Source organism: Sphaerodactylus townsendi, linkage group LG13 (genome assembly GCF_021028975.2).
Source record: "Sphaerodactylus townsendi isolate TG3544 linkage group LG13, MPM_Stown_v2.3, whole genome shotgun sequence".
Classification (NCBI taxonomy): domain Eukaryota; kingdom Metazoa; phylum Chordata; class Lepidosauria; order Squamata; family Sphaerodactylidae; genus Sphaerodactylus; species Sphaerodactylus townsendi.
Window position 1 is genome coordinate 23,865,724 of NC_059437.1, and position 26,792 is coordinate 23,892,515.

Below are 26,792 nucleotides of genomic sequence, written 5' to 3' on the forward strand. Positions count from 1 at the left end.
CACACAAACATGACAAGTTAGAAAGTCATATCCAGCCTTTAAAAAAATCCCAGCAACTGAAAATGAGTTCAACAGTTTTCAGACTAAGAGCACACTATAAAAAGTATCTTGAAACATCAACCGCTTAATTAAAAGTAATTAATAATAAAATTATTAAATAGTTAATAAGAAACCAAATAAGTAATAATAAATTAATTAATTTAAACAATTGAATTAAGAACTAAAGAAAGAGCCTGCTGGATCAGGCCAGAGTCCATCCAGCACTCTGCTACTCGCAGTGGCCCACCAGGTGCCTTTGGGAGCTCACATACAGGATGTGAAAGCAATGGCCTTCTGCTGCTGCTGCTCCTGAGCACCTGGTCTGCTAAGGTATTTGCAATCTCAGATCAAGGAGGATCAAGATTGGGAGCCATAGCTCGACTTCTCCTCCATAAATCTGTCCAAGCCCCTTTTAAAGCTATCCAGGTTAGTTGCCATCACCACCTCCTGTGGCAGCACATTCCAAACACCAATCACGCATTAATTTTATTGGATGTACTTCTGTTTCGATAGGATGATTAAGTGTGGCGAAACATGGTCTTTGGGAAATAAGGACACGTGACACAAACCAGCCCCATTCACTCCCCTTCCCAAACCGCCTTTTTAATCTCCTCGCTCCATCAATCATTTTCCCTCAGGCAGTTGTGACTTCTCTCAATCTATCCTCAGACAGACCCCGGAGGGAATCTGTTTATTAATTTTTCCAGGTCAGGCAGCCATGCAAGTCTGCAGCAGCAAAATAAAAACAGCACTCTAACAGCGTCGCGAGCCTGAGCCGCCACTCCACTCCCATCCGCCTTTAAAAAAAAAAAAAAAAAAGCCGCAAACCGGTTTCTCCGAGCCCTGAAGCCCCGCCTTTTCAAACACTTGGCCACGCCTTCGACTCACTCGTTGGTCAGTCACGGAAAGCCTCTCTCATCCAGGTCCCTGAAGCCCGCCCTCAGTCCGTCTTCCCGTGCGCTTATTGGATGGCTCGAAGATGAACTCGCAGCTGCCTTCCCCTCACCTTTCTCTCGACGGCGGCCGACGTGGCTCAGACGTGACGGGGAGCGCCTTTCCCTCTGCCGCTTGGTTCAAGATTTGGTGCTGAGGCGACTTTTGTTTGCGCGGGGAGGGGCCGCGGAGGAGGGCAGCTGAGGGAAGCGCGGAACCTGCGTGGATTGGATTAGAGAGCAGCGAAAGAATAAAGGGGGCGGGAGGAGAGAAGAAGCCATTGTTGGGAGCGGAGTGGGGGAGTAAGGGATGTGGGGAGCGGCTGTCCAAGGAAAATGGGGAAGGGAGCAGCTCTTGTTGTCTCACTCCAGGCAGTGAGGAAGATAGTGGGAGGGAGGGCAGAAGTGCGGGGACCCTGATGATAGAGGCTAAGGGGGCTGTGCCAGTTGGCTTTGTTGGTTGTCTATGAAGTGTGGACACAAGAACCATGGAGAGCGCCAAAGATGTGGGGGGATCTGAGGTTGTGGAAGAAGCTGCACCTGCAGCAAGTTTGGACTCCTGGATCCAGCGCACCTTTGATCAAATGTTCGGTGCATCCTCGTTCAGTCTTCCCCTCCCACCTGGCCAGCCAGTGACTATATTAGCCGTGGAAAGATACATGGCAGACATCCCATCGCCTGGCACACCCACCCGGCCAACTGCTAGTGGCAGTCGCATCCATGTTGCTCCTTGGCCATCCTACTGTTACGATGTGACCATCACGGATGGTGTGTATCGAGAGAAATGTCTCCTGGCCCCTGAGTTGAACCGACTAGTACACAAAAATGCCCTGCGCTGTGGCTTGCATGTGGAAGTCATACAGTGTTCCTACATGTACAACGAGAGGAAACTTTGTAATAGTTTTCTGTGCATCGAACAGCTCAGAATCGTGGGAGTGACAGATGTGGACACTTCCCAAAGGCAAAAAGAATATAAAGCAAAGCCCGACATGCCACTGAAGGGTACCAAGAAGCATTACCTTTCTCTGTGGAATAATGAAGATCCATATGGGGACATATGGATAGAAAAGAAGATTTCAGAGAATGTTTGTGTCAATGGTAAGTTGTGGGCCTACCAGACAGCAGTGTAGAGCCAAACAGTAATGGTAGGTTGTTGATGGGGGTGGGGAGGTGGATGTAGAGAGGTCAGGTATTTGGGATACACTATTAGTGTTCCTGGATTCCACAAATATTTAGTGAAAATATATCCTTCCATTCCTATTGTTTTCAGGTAATTAAAACACTTCAAAGTAAAATCAAATAATAAAACCAAATACCCTGCCCAAAAAGATATGTGCATGTCCCACCAAAAGCCCTGGCAAGCAGACAAGTCTTAACAGTTGGTTGTGGTGGGTTTCCCGGGCTGTGTGGCCATGGCCTGGTAGATTTTATTCCTAATGTTTCGCCTGCCTCTGTGGCTGGCATCTTCAGAGGTGTATCACAAAGAGAATACACTGTGTCCAGTGTTATCTAATCATCTCCAGTGTGGGAGATCCCCTGTTCTTTCCAGGGAACCTCGTCTACAGTATGAGAGCCATGGTAGAAAAGACCCAGGCTCTGGTCAGTGCTAGGTGGGCCTCCTGAGAGGGGCAACAGCCAACTGGTGGCAGTGTGAAGATCATAACTGATGCACAAATGTGTAGGGGAGGAGACCAATTTGTGAGTTGCAGGCCATGAAGGGCTTTCAAGGGTGTATTATCTAAAGTGGCATCAAAGCAACCTTGTTAACCTCAGGAAAACTTACTAGATTTGGCCAGTTTTTGAGATGAGTTCTTATTCTTTAATAGTATGTACTTTGTAGTAGTAGTTAATAAGCACTTAAGGAAGCTGTTTTCTGCAAAATTCTATCTTTTCTTAAGAAAATATGAAAATAACACTGTTACACTGAGTTAAGCAATTGCTGCGCCTAACCCAGTGTTTCCTCCTGTGACTGGTCAAGGTTCTCTCTGGTCAAATCACAAAAAGGTTGTACCTAACATGTGCTACTGGAAAACTTTTAATTTAGAAGCAGCATATGAAACAAAATTATGAAAAAATATTTAAAATGTCAACAGCAACACAAAATTTTGAAAAAAAAAAGGTCAGGGGGAACAAAAACAACGAATGGCAGAAATCAACAGAATCAGCTGATCACAGTTTTTAAAGGCCACTTGAAATAGATGCATTTTTGCCTGTCTATGGAGCAGCAACAGAGGCTGAGCCAAACAAATTGTCTCATGAGGGAATTCTAGAGTCCTGGGGCAGCTGCCCTGCTCTTCAGAGGTCAGTTGTGTCTCAATCCAGAGCAGGGCTTACCATACTGAGCTCAAGCTTCTGGAAAGTTCAGGTGGCCATAAACTTATTTTCTCTGCTTCTTTCTTTAGAATCCAAACTAATTTCTCTTGCTCATCTGGAGATGAATTGGACAACAAAAATGAATTTCCAGCCTTTGCTTGTTAGAGTCTTGCATAAAGCCAGGTTGCGGTACTATGGAAAACCTAACACAAAAGTAGATGTGCCATACCAGGTAGGAAAGCTGTGGCTCTAATACAGAGTTCGCTTATCTAGAGTTCTTATTAATGTTTTGTGAAACATGGTGTGGTTTATACTACGTTTATAAAAGTGTGTGGGATGGTTTGTTTAACAAATAACTATAACCAAATAGTGCAGTTATAAATAGTTACATAAGTTCAGCTGTTTGTGCAATAATGTGTGTGTGTGTGTGTCAGAATTGTTTGCATCATTTATGTTTTTTTAAACAAAACATTCTCAATTAAATTTGAATTCTTCCATAGCATTCTGTACCTTCGGTCTATTTCTAGTTACTAGAAAAACTCAGTGATGCTAGCAGGCAGAAGGTTAGTTGTCTTTGTTGTTTATAGAGGTTGTTTATAGAGGTTGTTTATAGAGGTTTATAGAGGTATACAGTTTTGCTGACAAACATATGGGCTAATGCGTACACATGTCTGACTAAATGACTTGTCTTTTTGTTACTTACGAAATTCTTTTCTGTATCTGGAGTAAAATTATGTTAAAGTATAGTTCTCATCGTATAATCTATTTTGTTGTAGTCATGGTAATGACAAAAGCCTTCTTCTCTGCTTCTACTGAATCTGCATAGTACTGTATAGTGGAGCTGTACTGTACAGCTAGGTCTGTTACATCTGGTCCCAAAAGAAGAGTTGAAGAAACCTTTGTCAGCACCCTGTAAATGTATTAAGTATCTCCTTAGCTTAAGGAGTCCCCCCTCAGAGTTTGAAGAGAAAGCAATTAGTCCATTTCTGAATACCTACTTTAGATCTCCTAATTTGGACAAATGCTGTATGCTCTCTAGTATTATTCCTAGCTGATGTACTGTCTGGAGCAAGTGAAGGGAAATTAGATCAAAGATTTCTTGGATAATGTTGACTACTAGGTCCAATTTCAGACTGGCCTTTGACCTGTTTTGAAGGACCAAGATTGCCTTGGCCACCCCAGTGGATAACCAGTACTGGGATATAAAAAAGTTATTTCCCTTGTACTTCCCAATGTGCTGTACCACCATTGACCATGATATCCTCTTGAATTGCCTTGTCAAGATCGAGGGAGGGTGTACATGGTTGCAGTGTTCTGTTCTCTTCTGTTAGATAAATTGCAGAAGGTGGTTCTGTTTCTTCAACCTGTGGCCTTTCGTTGGAGGAATGCCACAGCGTTTCATCCTGTCTCCTAGGCAATTTCATATATACACAGACCACTGAGGGAGGTTGTCTGGTGTGGGTGTTTTTTGCTTATGACACCTAATTCTAATTCTTCTATTCTGCAAATATTCTACAGTATCCATCTAGCACGTTCACCATTTTATAATTCTCTCTCTGAAATTTATATTTCGCACACATGTTCTGACACAGACACACAAAGACACACTGTTAGAGGCAGAAAGTTTGAAATTACTTGACTGACATTGCACATGCTAACATGCCCGTTCCCTTCCTCAGAAGGAACTTTCACAGGGTAGGTCCAAAGTCTCTATCCAGTCTACTTTCATATTGCTAAAACAGCTCAATAAATTTGTTTACTTTTATTACGTCATGTTTCATTTGTGAAACGCATATATGCATTTACAGCGTTAGAAGTTGTTTTGAATTTGCAGTAGTGTAGTAAACGTAATACCAAGGAAAAGGTGTATGTTCATAGGTGGGGTGGGGCACTAAGGATGTGGCCTGGGAGCCAAGGTGGTGGCGGGCCAAAAAAGTCTGGGAACTACTGCTCTAGAGAGTTTTCAAAATAACAGTTGAAAAACCAATGCTTTCACAATGTTAAGAGTTACTAAAAGCTACACCTGCATCCCACATTCTTTCCAGGCTTACTTTGAAGTGGCAGATCATTCTGGTATGATGTCAATGATCCTGTGGAACTCTCTATGCCTCGAATGGTATAACAGTATGGAGATTGGCACCGTGCTGCTACTTGAACAATATGCGGTCAAAACAAGTTACCCTTTCAAAACACAGCCAACTCCTGGGGATTTGCATATGAAGAGATTCTCTTCAATAGGTGGGTATTCCCAGAAATGAATTGTGATTCAGGAATATGTTGAATAAAGTTAGGAAATACATTTGCTTTCAAATGGAGGGAAAAGAACGAATGGCCTAATTCAAACCTTCACTGAACATTTGGAGTAGTAGAGGGGTCACATGCAGTGAACCAACTGTGGACATCCATGCTTTCCTTTTTTAAAATATTGCCAAGAGCCTGTACAACTGTACAGTGTAGAAGTATCTCATTGCTATCAGGAATCCTCATTCTCCAGTGAAAGTCACCTGTGATCCTATTTCCTCCTTCCTTCATGCATTTACTGAAGGTCTGAAAGGACCTTTTGGTTCATTATGTCTGTGCTAAGATGTACCAAAACCTCAGGTATGAAGAGTATAGAATTGTTTACCGGCTTAGACAGTGCAGAAGCAGTTCCATGGGAAAGTTGTACTCCATGGTGACTAGCTTAGTAAAAGAAAAAAAATCCCTATGGTTGCCTTACTGCTACGAGGTTAATGCAAAAAAAAAATACTGCTATTCCTTATGGACTGACCTAAGCCTATTTTTAATTTATGGACTAAGTAAATTTTCTGTAATGGTAACATGTCCAGTAGCCACTGCATTTGCCCCAAATTAGCAATATCTTTGTGGTCTAGACAGTATTTTTATGGATGGTAGGCTCTTGCTGTTGTTCCAGAATTAGCAACAATGCTTTATGACCCTTTCTTACCACATGACATGTATACATAACTTGTAGTGAAGAAATTGAAATGTTTTATCAGACTGGGAGTTCTAGGAGGAAAGATAAATGGAAACTGATTATTGTAAATCAATCAGACAGTGATTTTAATTGTTTCTGAAGTGGCACCTTCAGATTTGACAATGTGAGATTTTGTTCTTGCAACCAAACATATTGTCAATAGACTGATGCGCTCAAGTTTTTGTTTTCTGTGCTAATGAAGTTCACTTAGTAACAAAGATTTTTTTTAAAGCAGTAGGGAAAGGGCCAAGTGAAAGGAACAATAATAGGTGCAAATTAAACAATAAGAACTTCTGAGTTAAGCAGCATAAATAGAATGAGCATACAGGGTATAAAATGGCTGATTATCCCATATACTTATGGCATTTTTCTTGATTTATCAGGTAGTTTTTATTTTACTGGTAACTTTAAAGGTTTTTATAAGTTCCCAAGAAAAGGAGAGGGTAGAAAAAAATATTGTACATTAATTCATAGCCATCTATGTGTAAACTGAATGAACATTGCTTTGTTCACTTGTTTCCCAACAATGCCTGTTCAGTGTTAGGGGAAGTGGGGTTTATGCACAGATACTTCTGCTGACTTTTTTTTCAAATTTTGATTGGGGGCCTTTAGAACTTATAGGCCTTCTGGTAGGAAGTCTACGTTTAATAAATGACATTTGGACAAAAACAATGACATTGTCGTTGCAAGATGTCCACTATGGTTTCCTTCAGTTTTGACATGCTGAAGTGCCCAAATCTTGCCTTTTTCCATACAACTTCACAAATATTAATGTATCCCCACTCCTACATTCCTGCTGCTACATTCCTTAGGCAAGTCATAATTCTTTAGAACTCTCTCAGCCCCACCTACCTCATAAAGTGTCTGCTGTGGGATGAGTAAGGGAAAGTAATTTATAAGCCCATTAGAGTATCCTTACAGGAGAGAAAGGGGGATATAAATCCAAACTGTTGTTGTTGTTGTTTTGCCTAAAAAGATGGGAGATGTGAAGTTTGCTAACAGAGTAAATAGTCAGAGCTAAAAGTAATTGTTAAATATGTGTTCTCATTACAATCTTTCCTAGAAATCTGCTTGAATATTCGAGATCCTCCAACTAAAATTCACATTATCCCAGAAAATAAGGTTAAAAAAGAGTGGAAATTGCCTGAAGCTATATACCGTTTCATAACAAGGTTAAGCTTTTTTTCTGTTTTGTATTTTTTAAAAAACATTGAATATTCAAATATATTTTAAGCATAAATATCATATTTTATTTCTCACTGTGTTCCAGGTCAGAACTAGATGACGTACCAGACAATCATTGCTGCGATATTATTGGACTTGTAAAATATGTAGGAAGGACCGAACGTACCAGGAAAAGAGGTTATTTCGATGATATTTGAAATACTTGTTTGTTCAAAAGTATTTGGTTTAAAAAAACCTAAATAATAAATTATTTTTGCAGACCATGGGGAAGATTTCTGGATCCATCGTTGGGTACATGCTGTTGATGGGACCTCAGAAGAACCTTTCGTACTGGAACTTTTTGCTACTTCTCAGCCAGAGATTTTTGAACAAATTCACCCAAGTATTTGCTTTAAAAATATACCTTCCATTCTTGTTTTGTTTTGTTTTCTAACTTTTTTGTAATGGCTTTCTGACTGCTTGTTTCAAATTTCAGATGCCATTGCAATGATAATGATAATGATTTATTAATCATTGCACTGCTTTCCAATTTCTCTGCCAGATCAGTACTAATGCTGAATGAGAGTTCATCTGAATCCATCCCTTACTGCTTACAAACATGTATCATAGCTGCATAACAGACCTTTCCCCACCTTTCTTCCTTATACTAATGCCAGTGTACATGGTTTCCTTTCACTTGGGAATTGCTGTGAGAAGTGAAGCAGCCCTGTGTATTCACTAACTTGATTTAGGTTCATAGCCTTAGGTTACAATGCAGAGAGTTAATCTGGGAACACACTAGGGTTCGGGAATGCTCAGCAGAACTTCAACAAGTTTAACACAAAGTTAGACGTTTATTGTCGAAGGATTTTACGGCCAGAATCACTGGGGTATTGTGTGGTTTCCAGGCTGTATGGGCTTGTTCTAGTAGCATTTTCTCCTGATGTTTTGCCTGCATCTGTGGCTAGCATCTTCAGAGGATCTGATGGTAGTAAAGCAAGTGGAGTATATATACCTGTGGAATGTCCAGGGTGGGAGAAAGAACCATTTGTCTGTTTAACAAGTGTAAAGGTTGCAATTAGCAAGCTTGATTTGCATGAGTTGAGTGGGATCCACCCATTTTATTATTTGAAAACACAGAAATTCTGGACCACTCTGACAACCAGTACGTCAGACTACACAAAGAAGCCATTGAAATCCTCAAGCACATGGACAGTTTCAACAGAAAGGAAGAAACCATGAAAATGAACAAAAGTTGGCTACCAGTACTGAAAAACACTAGAATCAAGACAGTGACTAATGGACACCACCCAGACACAGGATGTCTCCAGGCAGTAAGCAATCAAGGGGCTAGTGAACACCACCCAGACAAAGGATATCTCTAGGCAGTAAGCAATCAAAGGATCAAAAGGCCAGGCTACTACTGTACAGATGCCCTCACTAATTGATTATGCTATTTTCATGGTTACTTACATGTTAAAATGGGTGGATCCACTCAACACATGCAAATCAAGCTTGCTAATTGCACCCTTTACACTTGTTAAACAGACAAATGGTTCTTTCTCCCACCTGGACATCCCACAGGTATATATTCCATTTGCTTTACTACCATCAGATCTTCTGAAGATGCCAGACACAGATGCAGGCAAAACATCAGGAGAAAATGCTACTAGAACACGGCCATACAGCCCGGAAACCACACAACACCCCAAAACTCTTTTATCCAAGCTAGGCTAGAACTCTTCTGTCTGACATCTAGCTCCTTGTGTAAAGGGATCTCTTTTGTATTTTATCCTATTATTATATGATGTTGTCCACATTCACACAGTTGCTGCCTTTATCCATAGAGCTGAGTCTGGTGTATGTTGCTTTACCCTCCAATTTATCCACAGAACTTTATGAAGTAACTTAGGCTGATCGCATGAGTGGCCCAAGGTCACGCAGGAAGCTTCATGGTAGAGTGGGAATTTGACCTAAGGTCTTGCAGTTCTAGTCCAGCATTCTGACCACTAGATCATGCTGAGTTTTTAAAACACTTTTATCTGTTGTTTGTGAGAACTAGCCCTAAGTTGCTTGAATACTCCGGAGAAGTCGTGGGAAGAAGGAACGTTTTTGTGAACAAATTGAAGTAAGGGTTGAGGAGATTGCAAAATATGATAGGAAAATGACTTAACTCTTGCTCAAATAGCTTTTGTTTTACTTTTATGCTTTCAAATCTTTTAGTCTCATCAGAACCAATAGAATTGTGCCTGAGGCTTTGTTGTTAATTAATATTAATTGTACTATAGCATCTTGGTATGAAATAAGTAAATGTAAGGAACTATCATAAAAATGATTCTACCCAATTCTCTGTCTGCAGTGACATATTTGGTATGTACTCAGATGAGGGTGATACGAGATCGTGTTGAAGGTGGTTCCTGTACAGTATACCTGACAACATCTAATGAAAGTCAAATGTTTATTACAGGTAAATAACCTACAAAGCACAATTTTATAGCTCATTATGTAAATAGTAGCTTCCTTCTCCTCTCTCTGTCCTTTGTTGCTCCCCTTTTATTTCCCTGGTAGTGGCACTCAAGCCCCCACTTCCCTCTTTAAAATGCCTATTTATGTTGGATATATGTATTTTGTTTTGTAATATCTACTGATGGTTAGTTCGTTATGTGAACTTTTGGTGATCCAAAGAGCTGGGTGTCCATTTTTGTATTATTATTGTTAGTCTTTAACAAAATCCATTTATTTAGCTGCCTACACATTTGAGAGTTTTCACCCAGGGCTATCCTGGTATGCATAGGTTATTGATCCCAGTTATCCTGTCTTGCTCTTTCTCCAGCTAATTCACCCAAGACTGCCAACTTAGGGTTACAGGTTTCTTATCCACCAGAGGCACCATTTTGTGGAAATCAGTGAGCGTCAGTGAGAGGGGGAAGGTAGGAAAGTTCAATTCCACTGATGGAAAATTTAGTCTGAATTCAACTCCATTTCATTAACAGTAACTTTTTAGGACCACTTTTTCCAGAAATGTGTGTTTTTGTAAAAATTATCTTCTTGGTACTCATTACTGTAGCCATAGTGGCTCTGTTCCTTCCAGTGCCTAAGCTGCTGCCCTGCTGATTTCTCGGTGCTGTGATTGTTCTAAACATTGGCAACCTTATCAGCTCCTGTCAACAGTTTGCTGCTTAGGTCCTTCACTCCAGTTGAGCCTCTGAGAGCTCCTGACCATTCTTGCTGAAAGGAGCAATTTTGCTGGCTTGAGAGCAAGTTTTTTTTTTCCAGTTCTCATCTCCTCAGGTACTGGGGACCTTAAATTCGACACATGAACTGGAAAGCGCTTAATATAGGCCTAATAGTTTGGAGAAAACCTAGAATCAGCAAATGAGCTGTGAGCTTCCAGAAGTAGCCTTCCCCTCCCTCCCTCTCTTCCTCTTTAAAAAATTTTTTTGCTATTGTTGTCATGTTTGCTCATGTTTGTTTATTTTTGTTCCTTAACTTTCTTTCCCTGCTGTGTAACTTTTTGTTGACAAAATAAAAATTATTGGAAAAAAAGTTTACTGCTTAGGTACTGTCTTGATATTTTTGCAGCGTTATCAACTGTTTTCAACCTAATGTGTATTACTAATACAATCATCTATATTGGTTTATATTAGGCCAGTAAGTTTAACATTATGTGATGCGCTCTTGATGTTCCATTACACTTATGGGATTCTCTAATCTGCATGACTATAGCATAGGCAGTGCAGTCCAGGGGGTGGGGGTGGTAGTTGCAGCACAGTCAAGGAAAGCACAACCACACCATCTCCTGAGAGGCTTGCTGGGCCATGGCCAGCAAGCAAGAAGTGACGCTACCCCTTTCCCCATGCCAGTGGCAAGCTCAATTAGCTACACAACTGATTTTGCTGGGTTAAGTCGACTCCAGTAAAAGGGAATGTTCCTGGCCCAAAAGAGCTTAAAGCCAGCTTCGCCCCACCCCACCCCAGGAACTCACTTGCCAGTGCAGGCTCCTGTGCTGGAGGAGTGGTGGCGCCACAACTACATTGGCACGAAGATGTCATACTGCCATGTGGCTTCCCATTACCAGCCTAAGTGTCCCTGCACCAGTGTAAATGCCTTTTAAGCCATCAGAAGAAGAAGAAAAAGAATTTGGATTTAAACCTGCCTTTCTCTCCCCTCAACAGACAATTTGTAAGGTAGGTGGGGCTGAGAGCACTGTGACTAGCTTCATGTGTAGGAGCAGGAAAACAAATCCAGTTCACCAGATAAGAGTCCGTCGCTCATGTAGAGGAGTGGAGAATCAAGTCCAGTTCTCCGGATTAGAGTCCACTGCTCTTATCCACTGCATCATGCTTGTGTTTATGCTGGCATTGAGGTCAGGCCACCTCCTGAGGGTTTCCCGCACTTCCACCCCAGTTGAACTCTAAATGTGTCTGAATAAACTGGAGAGTGGTATATTTGTGTCAGGTTAAGTCTTATCCTGTTGACTTAGGGTTTGGGACAGAGTCATAGAGATTATTGTTAAACCTTGGGGAAACTACTATAATTCATTGATCTTCCCAGGAGGTTTAGAAATGGTTGCAGTTTTTGCTCTCTTTGCTCTGTCTCCTGAAGTTACAGCACCAGCATTCTCAATATCATGTATAAATCCTGCGACATTCCTCAGGGGAACCACCTGATAATGAGAATGTACTTAACATTTTTGAATTCTTGGGGAATTCCCAATCATGAAAGAACATGTTCCTGTGGAACTGGGTGTGAAGAGTCTTCATGTTCTATTGTATTGCCCCCTTTATTGTATTGCCCCCTAGGAACAAATATTTAGAACCCTTACTGATGGGTTTTGAAGAGCATTCTGATAACCAAATAATTATCTTCCTTTTGAACGGTGATTGTAAGGAGATTCTGGAGCCAGTAGCAAAAATTTGATGTTTTGTCATCGACAAATGTGCATAAAGGGGTTTATTGTATCCTGCTATTGTGTTGTTATGCCAATAAAGGTTAATTGAATTGAATTGAATGCATTTCACTATTGTCCTGCAGGGCAATGGGCCACAGTTACTTATAACAGTTATTGCTTTAATCTTTTGATTCTTGTATACTTCCCACAGCCTTTTTGTTTTTCTTAATAGGGTGGCACAAGGGCCAGCCATATACAAAAGATACCAAAGTGAAAAGCTTTATCCAGTGGATTAAAACTCAAAAGGAAGATGATCATATGGGGAAAACAGCAATCGGTGGATATTATCCTTTCCCACCAGTTCCAGAAACTTTTTCAAAGTACTGCAAAAATAGTAAAGGTACAGCATTCCTTTATGCGCTTTCAGTCATGCCTGTCACTTTTTCTGATAACCTGTTAGCAATATGCTCCTTCCGCACGTTAAAAATAATGCACATTCAGTCTGCTTTCAATGCACTTTGCAGCTGGATTTGACAGTGCAGAATAGAAAAATTTACTTGCAAACAATTGTGAAAGTGGATTGAAAGTGAATTATTCTGCATGTGTGGAAGGGGCCTCAGTGTAGCTTTGTACATGCCAGGTCAACCTAATGGTGCCCATAACATATCATAGGCCATGGCTCAGAAAGTGATCACCCCCCACACCTCAGACTCTCTGGTTCACTTAAATATGAACATATGAAACTGCCCCATAGTGAGTCAGACCACTGATTCTTGTTGTCCACTTTTGACTAGGAACAGCTATTTAGAAAAAGGACCTTTTCTATCCCCTGCGACCTGATAGAAATGCCAAGGACTGAATCTTCTGTGTAGCAGTTCCAGCCTTCTGTGTGGCTTTACTACTGAGCCACTGCCCCTCCCAGCTTGCACATTTAAAAAGTAATTTCAAGTTTTCAGTGAGCAGAAGGGTTTTCAGAAGTATGCATCTAAAAATACCTCCAGATTGCACTCCTAATTTTGAATCCGGTTTAGCATGGCAGGAGGCAGTGTCATTCAGGTAAGAATCATAGTGCAATTAAAACAACAGACTATTCATTTGTACCTTAACAGTGTACAAATGGCATTTTCATAACAGTATGCAATGGTCTGGCAGCCTGAAACTATCGTGAAAGTGGAAGAATTTCAGTAGTTAATGAGTTAGACAACTGTGTACTAATTTTGCTGGCATTCAGTTGAAGCTATCTAGAAGACTGCTTTTTGTCAGATGTTTTTAAGTTCCTTTAGAACAGGGGTAGGGAACCTGCGGCTCTCCAGATGTTCAAGAACTACAATTCCCATCAGCCCCTACCAGCATGGCCAATTGGCCATGCTGACAGAGGCTGATGGGAATTGTAGTTCCTGAACATCTGGAGAGCCGCAGGTTCCCTACCCCTGCTTTAGAAGCAGTAAGTTAGCATTGAGTTCTTTGCCATGTGAATTCTGTATTCATACTTTTGGGTGGTGTTGTTTCTTTAAAACTAAGGCTAGGGGATTGCTCTTTGCAGTTGAATCAGTTTTGACAACCATCAGTGAAATGGAGAAGGAGATTGAAAGCCTCCACTACAGGGAGCGCAAACGCATTGCTATTCAGGGGATAATTAGTGCTATAAGATATGTCAGCTGTGGCGGTACATCTCAAGATGCCTCAGGAGTGGAAGCAATACAGGTATGGTGCTTGAGAATTAATAGTATAGTACTTACAATACTATGATCATAATTGCAATTGAGATCCTCTGCATTTGAGTTCAGAGAACCCACTGACATTGTCTCTTGATTAACATTTTTTTCTTATTTTGAGAGCAAGTATCTGAAAGTCATAGTTTAGACTTTTTAATGACCTGGTACTCTCTTATAAGGAAATGTTGGCTTCATGTGTTGAGAACGTTTTGCATTAAATGTGCAAAAGTGAAAATAAAGTTGGGTCGAGAAACTAGATGTGTTGGATTATATTCCCATTTTAAACAGTTTTCATAGAGCCCAGGATTTTAGACCATAATCAAAAGAGAGTAAATTTCCAGTGGTTCCCTTTGGTTGTGATGTCGAATCTGAATTTAGACCGGGCTTTCAGAAAATCCTTATTACAAGAGTTTGTTGACAAAGCAAGATATATGTTTTTAAAATCATAAACCTTAAGAGAGCAGCTACTACAGGACGTCTTAATTTGTTTTAAAATTAAAATCAAGCTATTTCCCACTGTTCAATTTACAGGTCAACAAGGAGCCATTGTTCCAGAGTTCTGTGTCAAAAAGTAGCCCTCTTAAGGAAGGAAGGAAGACGTTTCAACAATTGAAAGAAACGAATTCTGTGCAGAGATCATCGCCATCGGTGCAGGAGCAGCAATACAGAGTAACCAGAAAATCTGCAGCAAAGAGAAAGAGTGAGCCTGTAGAGTAAGCTGTTCCTTCTGTGTTTCTGTTATCACTATTTAGGTGTTCTGTTTTCTCCTTTCAGAACAAGATTAAGCTCAGAAAATATGAGAAGTATGCCATTTTCAATTGAATTGTGTCCTTGCTCTGAATGAAGTTGTCACTAGGAGCTTTAGCCTATCATTGTGTATTGACAATGAAACAATTGGATGTCCGTTCTCAATTGGACAAGAATAGCTGTTGCAGAGTGATCTTGAACTCATGAAGCATCCTTATACTGAATCAGACCATTCATTAATCAAGGTCAGAATCTTCTGCTCAGACTGGTGGCAGCAGCTCTCCAGAGTCTCAGGCAGAGGACTCCTGCCTGCTCTTCTCAATTGAAGATGTCAGTGATCGAGCTTGGGGGTTTTTTCGTGCTAAGCAGGTGCTTTACCACTGAGCAATGGCCCCTCCTCCTTTTTGTTACCAAAATGCATAGAATAGGCTTCCCACAACAAAGGCTGCAGTGCCAAGGAGGCCTTTTCTGATAGTTGATGATTAAGGTAAAGTTTCCCCTTCAGTCGTATCTGACCCTGGGGTACCACTGCAAGCAGTGATTTCATAGGCAAGCCGTTTTCGTGGGGTAGTTTGCCATTGCTTTCCCCGGCTATTCTTTACCCCCTAGGTACTCATTTACCGACTCTTTGGTCCATGGATGGCTGGCATGAGCCAGCTGCCAGGATATCTGACCCACAGGGGGCTCAAACTCCTGACCGTGTGAGTGGCAGTGCAAGCACTTAACCACGCGGCTCCTTCCAGTTAATGATTAAATAACAATAATTGTATATTTTTTTTCATGTAAACATTTCTCCCTCCAATATATGCATGGAGAAAGAGATCTCTGCTGCAGAATCCAAGGAAATTTATCTATAACCCTTGTGGCTTAATTTTACTGAACCACCCTTTCAAATATTCTCTGGGTGTGTATGAATATGTGCAAAAATCATCCAAGGTGTAGACTTTGCAGGTTCTGTATTAGCAGTAAGATCGTTATACCTTCATTGGACACCCAGTTGTGCTAGCCTACAAGTTAGGCCAAACTCAAGCTCAGGAAGCGCCGGTTAGAAGCAAGTCGCGAATTGCTCGTCTTCGGCACCCGCCTGCCTCCCTGTTTGCCCTCCTGGCTAGCGTAAATGCCTCTCAGACCAGCTGGGAAGGCAAAAGCATCGGTGCGAGCCCATGCTGCTGTCTTCTATGATCCTTCTGCCCCCCAGCTGGACTGGGTTGCAAACTCCAGTTTGGACATCAAACAAGAAAATATCTGAAAGAAGCCAAAGTCTGCAAGTAGTGGGAGTTTTGTCCATGACCCAATGTTTGGTCTCCCATAGTATTGTACAGTGCCAGAGCTTCAGATAGTAAAGTATGTATTGTTCATTAACTCCTTAAGGGGCGGTTTCGGCTAAGCGCCCTGGCAATGGTAGCCACAAGCCAAACAGGTTTGTCAGGGGCATAGTGGCGGCAGCCTCTTTTTTAAACTGGGGCCTGTCCTGGCAGTGCTGCGGTACCGGGACGGGCCCAGATTTTAATCCAACTAGACATAAGAACAGTTTTTTCCCGAATGCCATCACTCTGTTAAACAAATAATTCCCTCGATAATGTTAAACTATTTATTATATACTTATTATATAATTACTGCACTACTTTTTTCATCATTCCTATTACCCATCTCCTCCCACTTGTGACTGTATGACTATAGCCTGTGCTGACATTTTATTTTATTTTATTTTATGATTTTACATTTTATGTTTTCATTACTACTGATTGTTTCCTGATTGCTTACTAGACCTATATGACAATCATTAAGTGCTGTACCTTATGATTCTTGACAAATGTATTTTTCTTTTATGTACGCTGAGAGCATATGCACCGGAGACAAATTCCTTGTGTGTCCAATCACACTTGGCCAATAAAGATTCTATAAAGATTCTATTCCCCCCACCCCCGCACACACACAAACACACGCACACATTTATTAGCACACTGGTATTTCAGTTTTCAATAAGCTCAAGTGTTTGCAAATAAAGTAATAGCCCCTTTGTTTTCAAAACAATAAGGAATCAATTATTCAATCTTTCTTCTGAGCAAAATGAAGAAATTGTTGTTTACATTAGAAAATTATCACTACCTACTAAATAATACAGGTTTATTGCATTTAAGGACAAGAGACTGCCCTGCGGTTAAAAGTCCATATTTCACAAGAACAGCAGGCAAGAACATCATGTAAGTGGCTAATTCCTATTCTTCTTGTTGTAGCTATTTTATAAGCAGGTATTTTAAGTGGGAACTATCGAAGTTGAGAAATTCATCCCCCATATAATATAAAGAAAGAACTGGGAAAAGTTTTAATGTTTTTCTTTCTGCTGTTCAGTTTCAACTCTTTTTAAAAGAAAGTTGATTTCACCATTCAGCCTCAAACTTACTCACTTGAAAACAAAGGCCCCTCCACACTTCAAATAATAACTGTTTGCTACATGAACGCAAATTTGAGCCCAAAGAAGTGTGATCCTTGTTCACATCCTACCAAAAGCAACTTTCTGGGAGACTGATATGGTTGAAATACCTTGGCAGGTGGATGTAAGCCACAGGAGAGGGGAACACACATGGTTTGAATACTTGCCTTTTTCCATAATGTGACAGGAAGTAGTCTTGCGGACACGTGGGCTATTTTCATTGAAGGAAATGTCGCAGGGAGGGAGCAGAGTTGATTCCTCCTTCTTCAGTTCTGTGACCCCACTCCGGATTGGGTCCCTGCATCTTCTTTTGGCATTTCAGTTTCATATTGGAGAACCCAAACATGGTTCTTTAATGACATATCTTGTCTGGCCCCTTGTTTTCCACAGGAAATGCAGAGCGTGGCACCCTTAAGCATATTTCAGAGGTGCTGTTAAGTTTCTGTGCAGGGATGGTCTTAATGATACTGGGACTCAAGCATAGGACAAGGATGGGGCTCCAGAATCAGTGGGTATAGCCGATAGAGGGGGCTAGAGTGCAGCATGTGGCAGCTGTAGAGTAGCCTCATGCCTGAATAAATCCAGAAATAATGGCAGCAAGGGAAGCCAGATCCATCCCTTGGCATCATCACTTCTGGTGCCACAGCAACAGCAGCTTCAGGGCACAGACCAGTAATCAGTTGCAGGGCAATCAGAGCCTTCCCCCCCGCCCCCCCCCCCCCACACCCACACAAACACAACTGCCTAACAACTGATTACTTTGGCCACTGCCTGAGACTCATGCCACTCAGCCAAAGGACACTCGGGGATTCCTGCATTCTGCAACTGATTGCCTAGCTGCTGTCTGAATGAGTGTTGTCAGTTCTACAGCGGGCAGCTGTGACTGTCAACTCAGGTAGTAGTGGTTGTCAACTCTGGGGGCCCTCTAGCCAAGATCACCTACGTTACTGCTTCCATGCCTGGAAGTTATGGGCCAGTCCACCTTCCAAATGTGTATATAATGGCACATGTCTATACTGGATGCAGTGTTTCAAACTAATTCCACATTTTTAACATGTTGTGTTAAGGGTTGAGATGGGGCAGAGATGAAGACTAGGGAAATGGTCAAGCTTCTGTCCATACAAACTCAGTGGGTCTTGACTGAGCTCTGAATATGTGGGAGGATATCCAGAAACTTCTGCTTTGAATACCACAATATTTGTAAAGGATTAGATGTTGTGAAAAATGATCTATATTAATATGATCTGTTTTAACATAGGGCTTACCAACGGAGATAGGAAACGTTGAGCCAAAATCATTGCTTTTATTCTTGAATGTTAGCGCTGTTTTAACTTACGGGATTTCAAAATTTAAAAGTAGCAAAAATAGACCTGTTAGACTACAGTTCACATCATGAAGCCAGAAGTGTGAATCGAACAGACTTGCCAGATGGCAGGTTTTGCCCGTAATGGTTCAGGTTTCTGTCATTCTTTTCTGGTTGAAAAGCTCCAACCAAGGATCAACAGTTAGAGGTTGGATTTGCCTCTGTTACAAAACCTAGGTTAATTTTTTTTTCCCTTTTAAAAATTCATTTTCTTATAGTAACTGTTTACTGTTTTCACAAGAAGGTAAAAATGCCCTTTTCTGAAAAAAAAAGTCATCAGTACTGTCAACCATGCATTTATACAGGCTCCAGACTCCCCAATGTGAGGTACGCTGGGAGAGCAAAGTGGCTGGGACCTGACACAACCTACAATAAGTCAGTCATAGTCAGAAGGGCAAGGCCAAGTTCAGACTTGGGAAAAGCCAGAGTAGGAGAGGCTGCCAGGAACTGCAAGGGGAAGGAACAGGTCAGGGAGACAAGCAGCAGGAAGGAAAGGCTTCCCTTTCCTTTTCCTGTTTTCCAGGGGAAGGTAGACCAGGTGAGGGTAGAGTCAGGGAATCTTGTAAAAGGGCAGGTAAGCAACAGAGTGATATCACATGAGTGAGAGTGAGTTGTGGGGGGAGGAGGAAGAGAACCCAGATCCTGGATCCCATCTCCTTCCCACTTCTGAAACCAGTGGGTCAGTGCTGAGTCGGTCTGAGACTTTCTCAGGGATGGGGAACGCTCGCAAGGGGTAAATGTTAAAGGTCTAGGCCATAATTTTACAGCTAATGAATCAATGTTCAATTTTGTTAGATTTATTGGACCATATTATATGGGTGGTAAGTTAATTCATATTGATAATCTGTAGTTTGAAACATGTTTTGTCACTTTAGACTCTGAAATGAAGAGTATGGTTGAGTATTTCTGCTCTCTGTCTATATCCGTTGGAGTCCTGGTATCACATTTATGACAGGAGCTCTTTTAAGAATTAGCATGGAAAGCTTTTATGGTTTCTTACACTGAACCTTGCTGCTGTCAAAGTGTTGTGCACAGTACTTCAAGGAATCTTTCAGAAAAGATGTATTTAACAGGAATAATTCTTTGCATTCACTTGCAGGTATATGTCTTTTGTAAATGCCAAGAAAGTTAACTGGAATTGTTCTGCTCACTTACAGTGAGTAACCTCTGCTAAAAATTAGTGGCTACTTTGTCAGTAAAAGAAAAAAAAACACGAGGTTTTTAAACATTTGGAATCATTGACAAACTAAGCAAAGAATTTTGGTGATTTTTTATTTTGACAATGTTTTTTTTTTTTGTAGGCTGCATAAAGACTTGAAAGAAAACTGCCTCTCAAAAAAAGAAAGTCAAGAAGTGAAAGAATTAACTCAGCCTTCTAGAAGTATATATTTTGTTTCTTCAAAGCTATGAGAAATTCAGAATGTTTAATTAAAATAAGAACTATCGGACCATTACATTCTGGCCAGAGTGGAAAGCTAACCAAAGCTCCACTCGGATTCCCTTTTAAACTTTATGTTAATATTAGATGTTGTTTACGTTGTAAGATATTCAGATGCAGTTTCTATTTTTATGTTGCCTAGCGCCCTGAAGCTTCATACAATAGCTATAATGATAGTGTATTACCAAGTGCCACTAGCCCTTGTGTTCTTTCGACTGCAGTAACTCCTGCTTCCCAAGATACCACCTGTATCCTACAATGTAGGTCTTAGTTATGACTAGCCAGGAAACTTGTCAACTAATCCCATGTTTACATAGGAAGTAATGCTGCATGCATTTTTCAGGTACTGTATTGACAAATGCCATTTTCCTGTGTGCCATCTTAGAACATGATCATGACCTGACCTAGTGCTGTCGCTAAGAGAAAGGACATGCTCAAAATTTGCTCTAGCCTTACCTTGCTGAAGGACCTTAAGCAACCCATTTTCTCTTTGTCCTTCTGCAGTATGGCGAGAATATTACTGCTCTATCTTACAGAGCTGTGATAAGGATTATTGAGGTAATATATGTGAAGTGCTCTGAACACTGGAAATATTTATACGCAAAGTATTATACTGTAATCCCAGTGTATTAGACAGCTGGCTGGGATGCCGAGATGATTCTTAGAGCTCCATTCCAGAAACACAAGTACATAACAATCTTAAATCTTTGTTCATTGCGTTATAGGCATCTTTATCTGCTTAGAGAAAGAGTCCCAAACGTTCCAGAAGTGAGAACTAACAGGGCAGAACTGTTTGCTTTTATTTAAAGGAAACATTTATACAAAGTAAATATTTTATGATCCGAGAACTGCGAAGATTGCAGATCTCAGATAGTTCTAAAGAGCACAAAAATTGGGAGTCTAAAAGATCAGTGGGATATAATAGATTGTATTTTTGCTGATATACAAGTTAGCAGATGCTTTATGCCAGTGGCTACCATGACCTGTTAGTCCCAGTTCCCGAGATAAGCCCAGGGTAACAATATATCATTCCATATTTATTATGATTTGTCTCCCTTATTTTCCATGATTCTTTATTTACAAAAAGAACCACCATTGGCGTTCTTGATTGTAAGAGATCATAAGTGTAAGTTTAATTTTAGCCATACAACTTCTTCTTTTTTTCCTTCTTTTTTAAAAGAGAACTTATAATTTCCTCAAAAATTGTACTTGGACGCAAAAAAAATCTGAATGATTAATTTTGAAAACTGCTGAAGTGCTAATGGATTTCTTTAACTTAGGCTTTTCCCAGAATATTAGAAAACCAGAATAATGTTTATATCAGCAAATGGAGGTTAACTAACCATTTCATCTCTTTGTATTAGCAGGTAACAACGAAAAGTCTAGTGTGGCTGAAACAGTTCAAGCGGAAAGAACATGTCATAATCCTTGGCAAAGTGCTCTCTGGACAGCAGTAAAAGACAAGCTAACACAACACTTGCGCTACAGCAGGGTCTTCCCAGAAAGCTTTCCCTGTAAATTTGATTACACGCACAAAGAGTTCCTTATGCGACAATATAATCTTCAGGCAACCAAATGCAAGCCAAAGAATTGGCCAACAAACGAAGGAACGGATTGCTTTGAAAATACTTGTCCCCTCGAATACTACGAAGTGGCGATTCTTGGTAGGTTGCTCCCTCACCGCCTCCCTAATGCACAGTTCAGAGTTCTCTTGGGAAGTGTTTTAAGATTTGAGTGTTGCAGAAGAATGACTGCTACATAATGAGAAGAGGTGGGGCATAAGATATTCAGGGTGTCTTACAGCAAGTGTGAAAAGTATAGGCTAGGATGCAAAGAATCATCAATTAATTCCATAAGCTGAAGGGCTTGGTTTCTTTTTTAAAATAATTTTTATTGTATAGAATATTTGTACATTTGTTACATTTAATAACTTTGTTCTATCTATACATTTTTTTCCTTTTTCTCCCCCCTCCCCCCATCTCTTCAATTGGTTGTTTCACGCAAGCAGTAGGAGGTTCATTCTTCTTATTCTCTTATTCCATGGTTCTTCATTAAATCCGGCTTCTTCCATCCATTTCTCATACAATGTCCATAGTTTCATAATATCTTCTATTTTTTCTTGCCATAATGTGTTTTTTGTCAGTCTCTCAAAGATCTCTAACTGTATTTGTTCCCAGATATATTCCAACCAGTTTGAAACTGTCCATTTTTTATTATCTTTCCAGCCCAATGCTAACACTGCGTGTGCTGCTCTGATCATTATTTTATACATTGGTTCCAAACTTCTGTTCACTCTTATATCATCTATTATCCCCACAATTAGTAAATCATTATTTACATCAATTTTTACTTTTACTAACTGTTCTACATATTTCAAAAGGCTCAAAGGGCTTGGTTTCTTGAGCAGCTGTCATCCATGCTGTACAGAATATGTTATTTTTTGAAGCTAGGAAGAGTTTAAAAAGCAATTTGTGCTGTGGCATAGTAGTCTGAGGTTGAAAAAAAATAAAAAGGTTGCACTGGAGCACATAAACCTTGGGCAGTACCTATCGTAGCTTTTTGGGTCCTGGCCACAGAGTTTCTCTCGCTGTCTGTTGCAGTGCTACTGCTTGACTACATAATTAACACCCTCAGCATTTACAAGGAAATCAGCTATTAATCTGCCCAGCTCTCCTATTTACTGAGATAATTTTAGATAGATTACAAATTCAGAATCCTAATAAACTCCAGAACTGGATAGCGAGCAAAAACAAATTGAACAAAGACAAATGCAAAGCTGTTACGTGCAGGAAGGATGACCCCAATGGTTGGCTAGGCAGCAGCACTTTTCAAGCAAGGCACAGGGCATTTAGTGGGCATCAGACTGGTGAATTAATATTAATGCTGTCTCCCCAAAAATCCTATTAGTCTGGATTAATACGATCATACTTGCCAAGATTCATGGAATTATTACCATTCTAATTGGCACTGGTAATATATCGGAGTTGTTTCTTTGCTCTGAGGAGCACATTTCTAGATTGTTGATGCTGGAAAGGATTGAAAGGAAAATAGTAAGGAGGAGGTTTTTTTGCCACCTTCTGGGCATAGCACAGGGGTCACTGGAGATGAGGGAGGGGAGGTGTGAGTTTCCTGCATTGAAGGGCGGGGGGGCTGGCCAAGATGAGCCCTGGAAGTTCCTTCCATCTCTGTTTCTCTGATTTCTTTGGGGAAAAAGGTCTGGTGGACAGATTGTATGAAGAATGGCAGATGGCTGCATTTGGGTATTGATACAAGCATATTGTTTGCGTCATTCCACTGATCCACAACTGGGTCACACCCTGATCTAAGATGGATTTCTCTGCTAACTCCTTTTGATTTTTTTTAAGGCAGGATGCTGTGGAAGAAAGACAGAAAAGCAATTGATCACATTCCAATTACATCAGCACAATCTTTGTTGCATTTGTTGTTTTACTCCTCAGTCTCTTCCATTCGCAAGATAGGATACTGGGCTTGCGGTATTCATGGCCAGATGGATTGGGGTGGCTACCATAAGGATTCAGTGAAATTTCTCTTCTTGTTTCCTGTGTTGGCGATACTCAGAGTCCAACCCCATGTGTTCAAACTGCAAAATTAGTTGTACTATACATTAGCTGTTCCAACAGCTATAAAATTTTGGGATGAGGTTTCGGTGTGAAATATTAAACTGATAATTGTTTTGTGATATGTTTGATATGGGATATTCTGTTTTAAGACTGGGTGTTCAGCTGTAGGGATTATCAAGATGTTCCAATTTCCTGAATTAAAAAAAAAAACAGCTACCAAAGGCTTGCCCGAAAGAGTGGTCATGAGAGTGGAATCATGAACATTCCTGGGCCCACATCACCAATTCTTGATTCAGAAGTGCTTTCTAACAAAAGAGGGTTTTTTAAACTTGTGGTAATTAAAGTAACTATCTTCTTTACAGGCATAAATCATGACATAGCTGTCGATGTTGCCTTCCTGCCTGTATGTGGCCCAGAAGGTTCCCATTCCTTCCAAGCAGAAGATGTATTAAATGATGCACTATTGACTAGCATGAGTGGTCAGCGAGAGGTCGTTAACAAACAAGGTAAGAACTTATAAATGATAGTGGTTGTATCTTTCCTTATGAATTACATCACGTGTCCCCATGTATAGGAGCCCTTTCCATAGAATCCTTTTAAAAAAATTAATCCTTACAATCTGTATTTTAATCAGATTGAGAAGGCAAGTTAACATTCTACTGTTTGGGTCAGCAACCCTTCTTAAAGTAATACCTTGAGGGGGATGGGTTAGCATTTTATACAATACATTCTTTAATTTGGGTGCTGTGTGGTTTCCGGGCTGTATGGTCGTGTTCTAGCAGCATTCTCTCCTGACGTTTCGCCTGCGTCTGTGGCTGGCATCTTCAGAGGATCTGTGGATCATCAGATCCTCTGAAGATACCAGCCACAGACGCAGGCGAAACGTCAGGAGAGAATGCTGCTAGAACACGGCCATACAGCCCGGAAACCACACAGCACCCAAGTGATTCCGGCCGTGAAAGCCTTCGACAATACATTCTTTAATACTTGCCAGTAATGCAAATGGAAAATCAGGCGCTTACATATACATATCTTCTGTGCAGCTGTTTGTCTGAAAATATATTGTACTGTTCTTAAACCAGAATGACTGGTTTTGCAATTAATTTTTAGTTTCGCATCAAGCTTCTTGGAATATTTTCTACAGTTAAAAATTCCAAAAAAGAGAACACCTTTTTTTTTTGGTTTGTCCTGCTAAATACAGAAAATAATTCCAGTTCAAAAGATATACATTCCTGCCCTTTCCTAATATGAGGGGAAATCTGCAGCCCAAGCATGTGGATTGAGTTTTTTTTTTTAAGGCTTTCATTTGCTATGGTAGCAGGAGCAAATTCTCTCACTCTAGTTCACCTGTTCTGGGACCCAGCCCATAGGAGAAGGTGACTAACGCTACAGTGCTTTTCTTGAATTAGCAACGAAGTGCCATTTAAATGTTTAGTACTAATACGCAGGAACACTCTGTTTATTCACTAGATGAAGTTGTAAAAGCAGCTGCCGACCTGGAAAAACAACACGTGATCTGTATCCTGGATGTCTGTTCTTTGAGTGAAGATAAAGTTGAAGTCTTCCTTAATAAAGTACACAAAATTCAGCTGTAATTTGATGTAACAAAACAAACATAGGTTAATATTGACAGTGGCTTGATGCTGTAATTCCAACAGAGTAATTTTTCCTGCATTGTTTGAACATAAATAGCAGAAGAGTTTGAATGTCTGGGAGTCACAATAGAAAAAGCAGGATCTTAGCCCCTTCATATCTGAGAATACTAGATTATGATATATCTCATCCTCTGTCATCGATTGCAAGTAATCCTTAGCAACTGGCAAATCTTGCTCTTGTTTTGTTGGAAACTGAACATGCACCAAGGAAGAAATTGACTTGCTGGGCAGCTAAATGTAGTGACATTATCAAACTTTTGTCTTAATGGTAGCGAACATCACTAACTGAAAAAGATAACTAGTTCCTAAGGTGAAGCACAGGCATATGTCAGAGCTCCTTCCAATTCTGGGGTAAGCAGTTCAAAAGAAGAAGGGGGGAAAATGGTGGAAACCTGGCCCTTCAGCATGCTGCTACAGGTCATATTCTGAAATAGCAAAAGGACAACCAAAATCAGAAGGCTTGGGTGAGAAGCGAAGGAAGTAGCTGCAACTGATGGTAGCTTCTGTGAGCTGAAACCGGGAGGAAGCTTTTGATTGTATAGGAAACCTTGCCACTCTTGCTTCAAGCCCTTCCATTTGCTATTCCAAGCAGAGTTATGATTACAACTATTGGCCAGTCTTTGTGAAGTTTCTCTCTTCCGCCAAAGAAGACTAAACATCAAATGGGAAATGGTCATTTTGTTCTTGTTTTAGAAATGAAGTGCCATTGGTGCAGAACTAGTAATATATCCCGGGCGTAGGGTATGTACTTCCTTTATCTGAGTTTTTGCTGCTCCATTAAGATAACATAACCTATTATTTATATGAAGTACGGGTCAGCTAGACATATTTTAAGGGATTCAGAGAAGATTGATTGATTTTTTGATAGACAGCAGGAGAAAGAAAACAGCAGAATGGGCCCCCATATTGCTGCAGTGTAGTACAAAATGGGAAGAAAGTGTGTGCACGTGTGTATGTGTGTTCATGTAGCTATGATTTGTTTTTTAGTCGGAAAGAATATATGCACATAATAGCCTTCCCCCCTCCCCCAAGTCCACCATGGACCTTATATTGTGTTGCATTGTAGTTTTGTTATTGCAATAACTTATTAATAATTCTGTCTTGGTATTTACCACATCTAAAAATTGTGTGCATGGTGAAATTCTTCTCAGATTGTTCTGTATTTGTACATTGAATAAAAATGCAACTGTGATACAGTTTTCTACAGGCAAAGCAATGGACAGGATTCATTGTGCGTGCATGAACCCAGAGGTTATTTGCTGCTTAGTTAAAATTGCCCCCCTCAGAAGAGATGGGAGTTACAAACATCATGTTTTATTGTCCGCCAGAGAAGTGCCACAGCCGTTGCCCTGTGCAATGACATCTCCTCTGGCAGGGAACCAAGAGGGGACTTCAGGCAACAGTATCTTTTCCCTGGTGGCTTACTGAACCCTCTGCCGCTGGCTTCAAGAAGAGGAAGGTCTCCTTCCACATTCCCTGTAGCGTTCCAGAGGACAGCGGGGGATGGAAGCATTACTCTGCCTTTCTGCTTAGGGTCTGCTTC

General features: G+C 40.7%; 1 protein-coding gene across 2 annotated transcripts; it reads left to right on the forward strand.

Moving 5' to 3' along the window:
• Window positions 1–1,315: 1,315 nt before the first annotated feature.
• On the forward strand, window positions 1,316–26,461 carry RADX (RPA1 related single stranded DNA binding protein, X-linked). Of its 2 annotated transcripts, none has more exons than XM_048514762.1 (15): window positions 1,316–2,069; window positions 3,374–3,516; window positions 5,330–5,522; window positions 7,325–7,433; window positions 7,532–7,623; window positions 7,706–7,828; window positions 9,785–9,892; window positions 12,549–12,716; window positions 13,860–14,020; window positions 14,563–14,744; window positions 16,920–16,982; window positions 19,877–19,956; window positions 21,378–21,677; window positions 23,957–24,100; window positions 25,065–26,461. In XM_048514762.1, the coding sequence occupies exons 1-15, from the start codon at window positions 1,460–1,462 to the stop codon at window positions 25,187–25,189; spliced, it is 2,601 nt and encodes an 866-aa protein (XP_048370719.1). In that variant the 5' UTR covers window positions 1,316–1,459; the 3' UTR covers window positions 25,190–26,461. The 2 variants fall into 2 exon arrangements, with proteins under 2 accessions (XP_048370719.1, XP_048370720.1); XM_048514763.1 differs by having other exon boundaries at window positions 21,381–21,677.
• The last annotated feature ends 331 nt before the right edge of the window (window positions 26,462–26,792 follow it).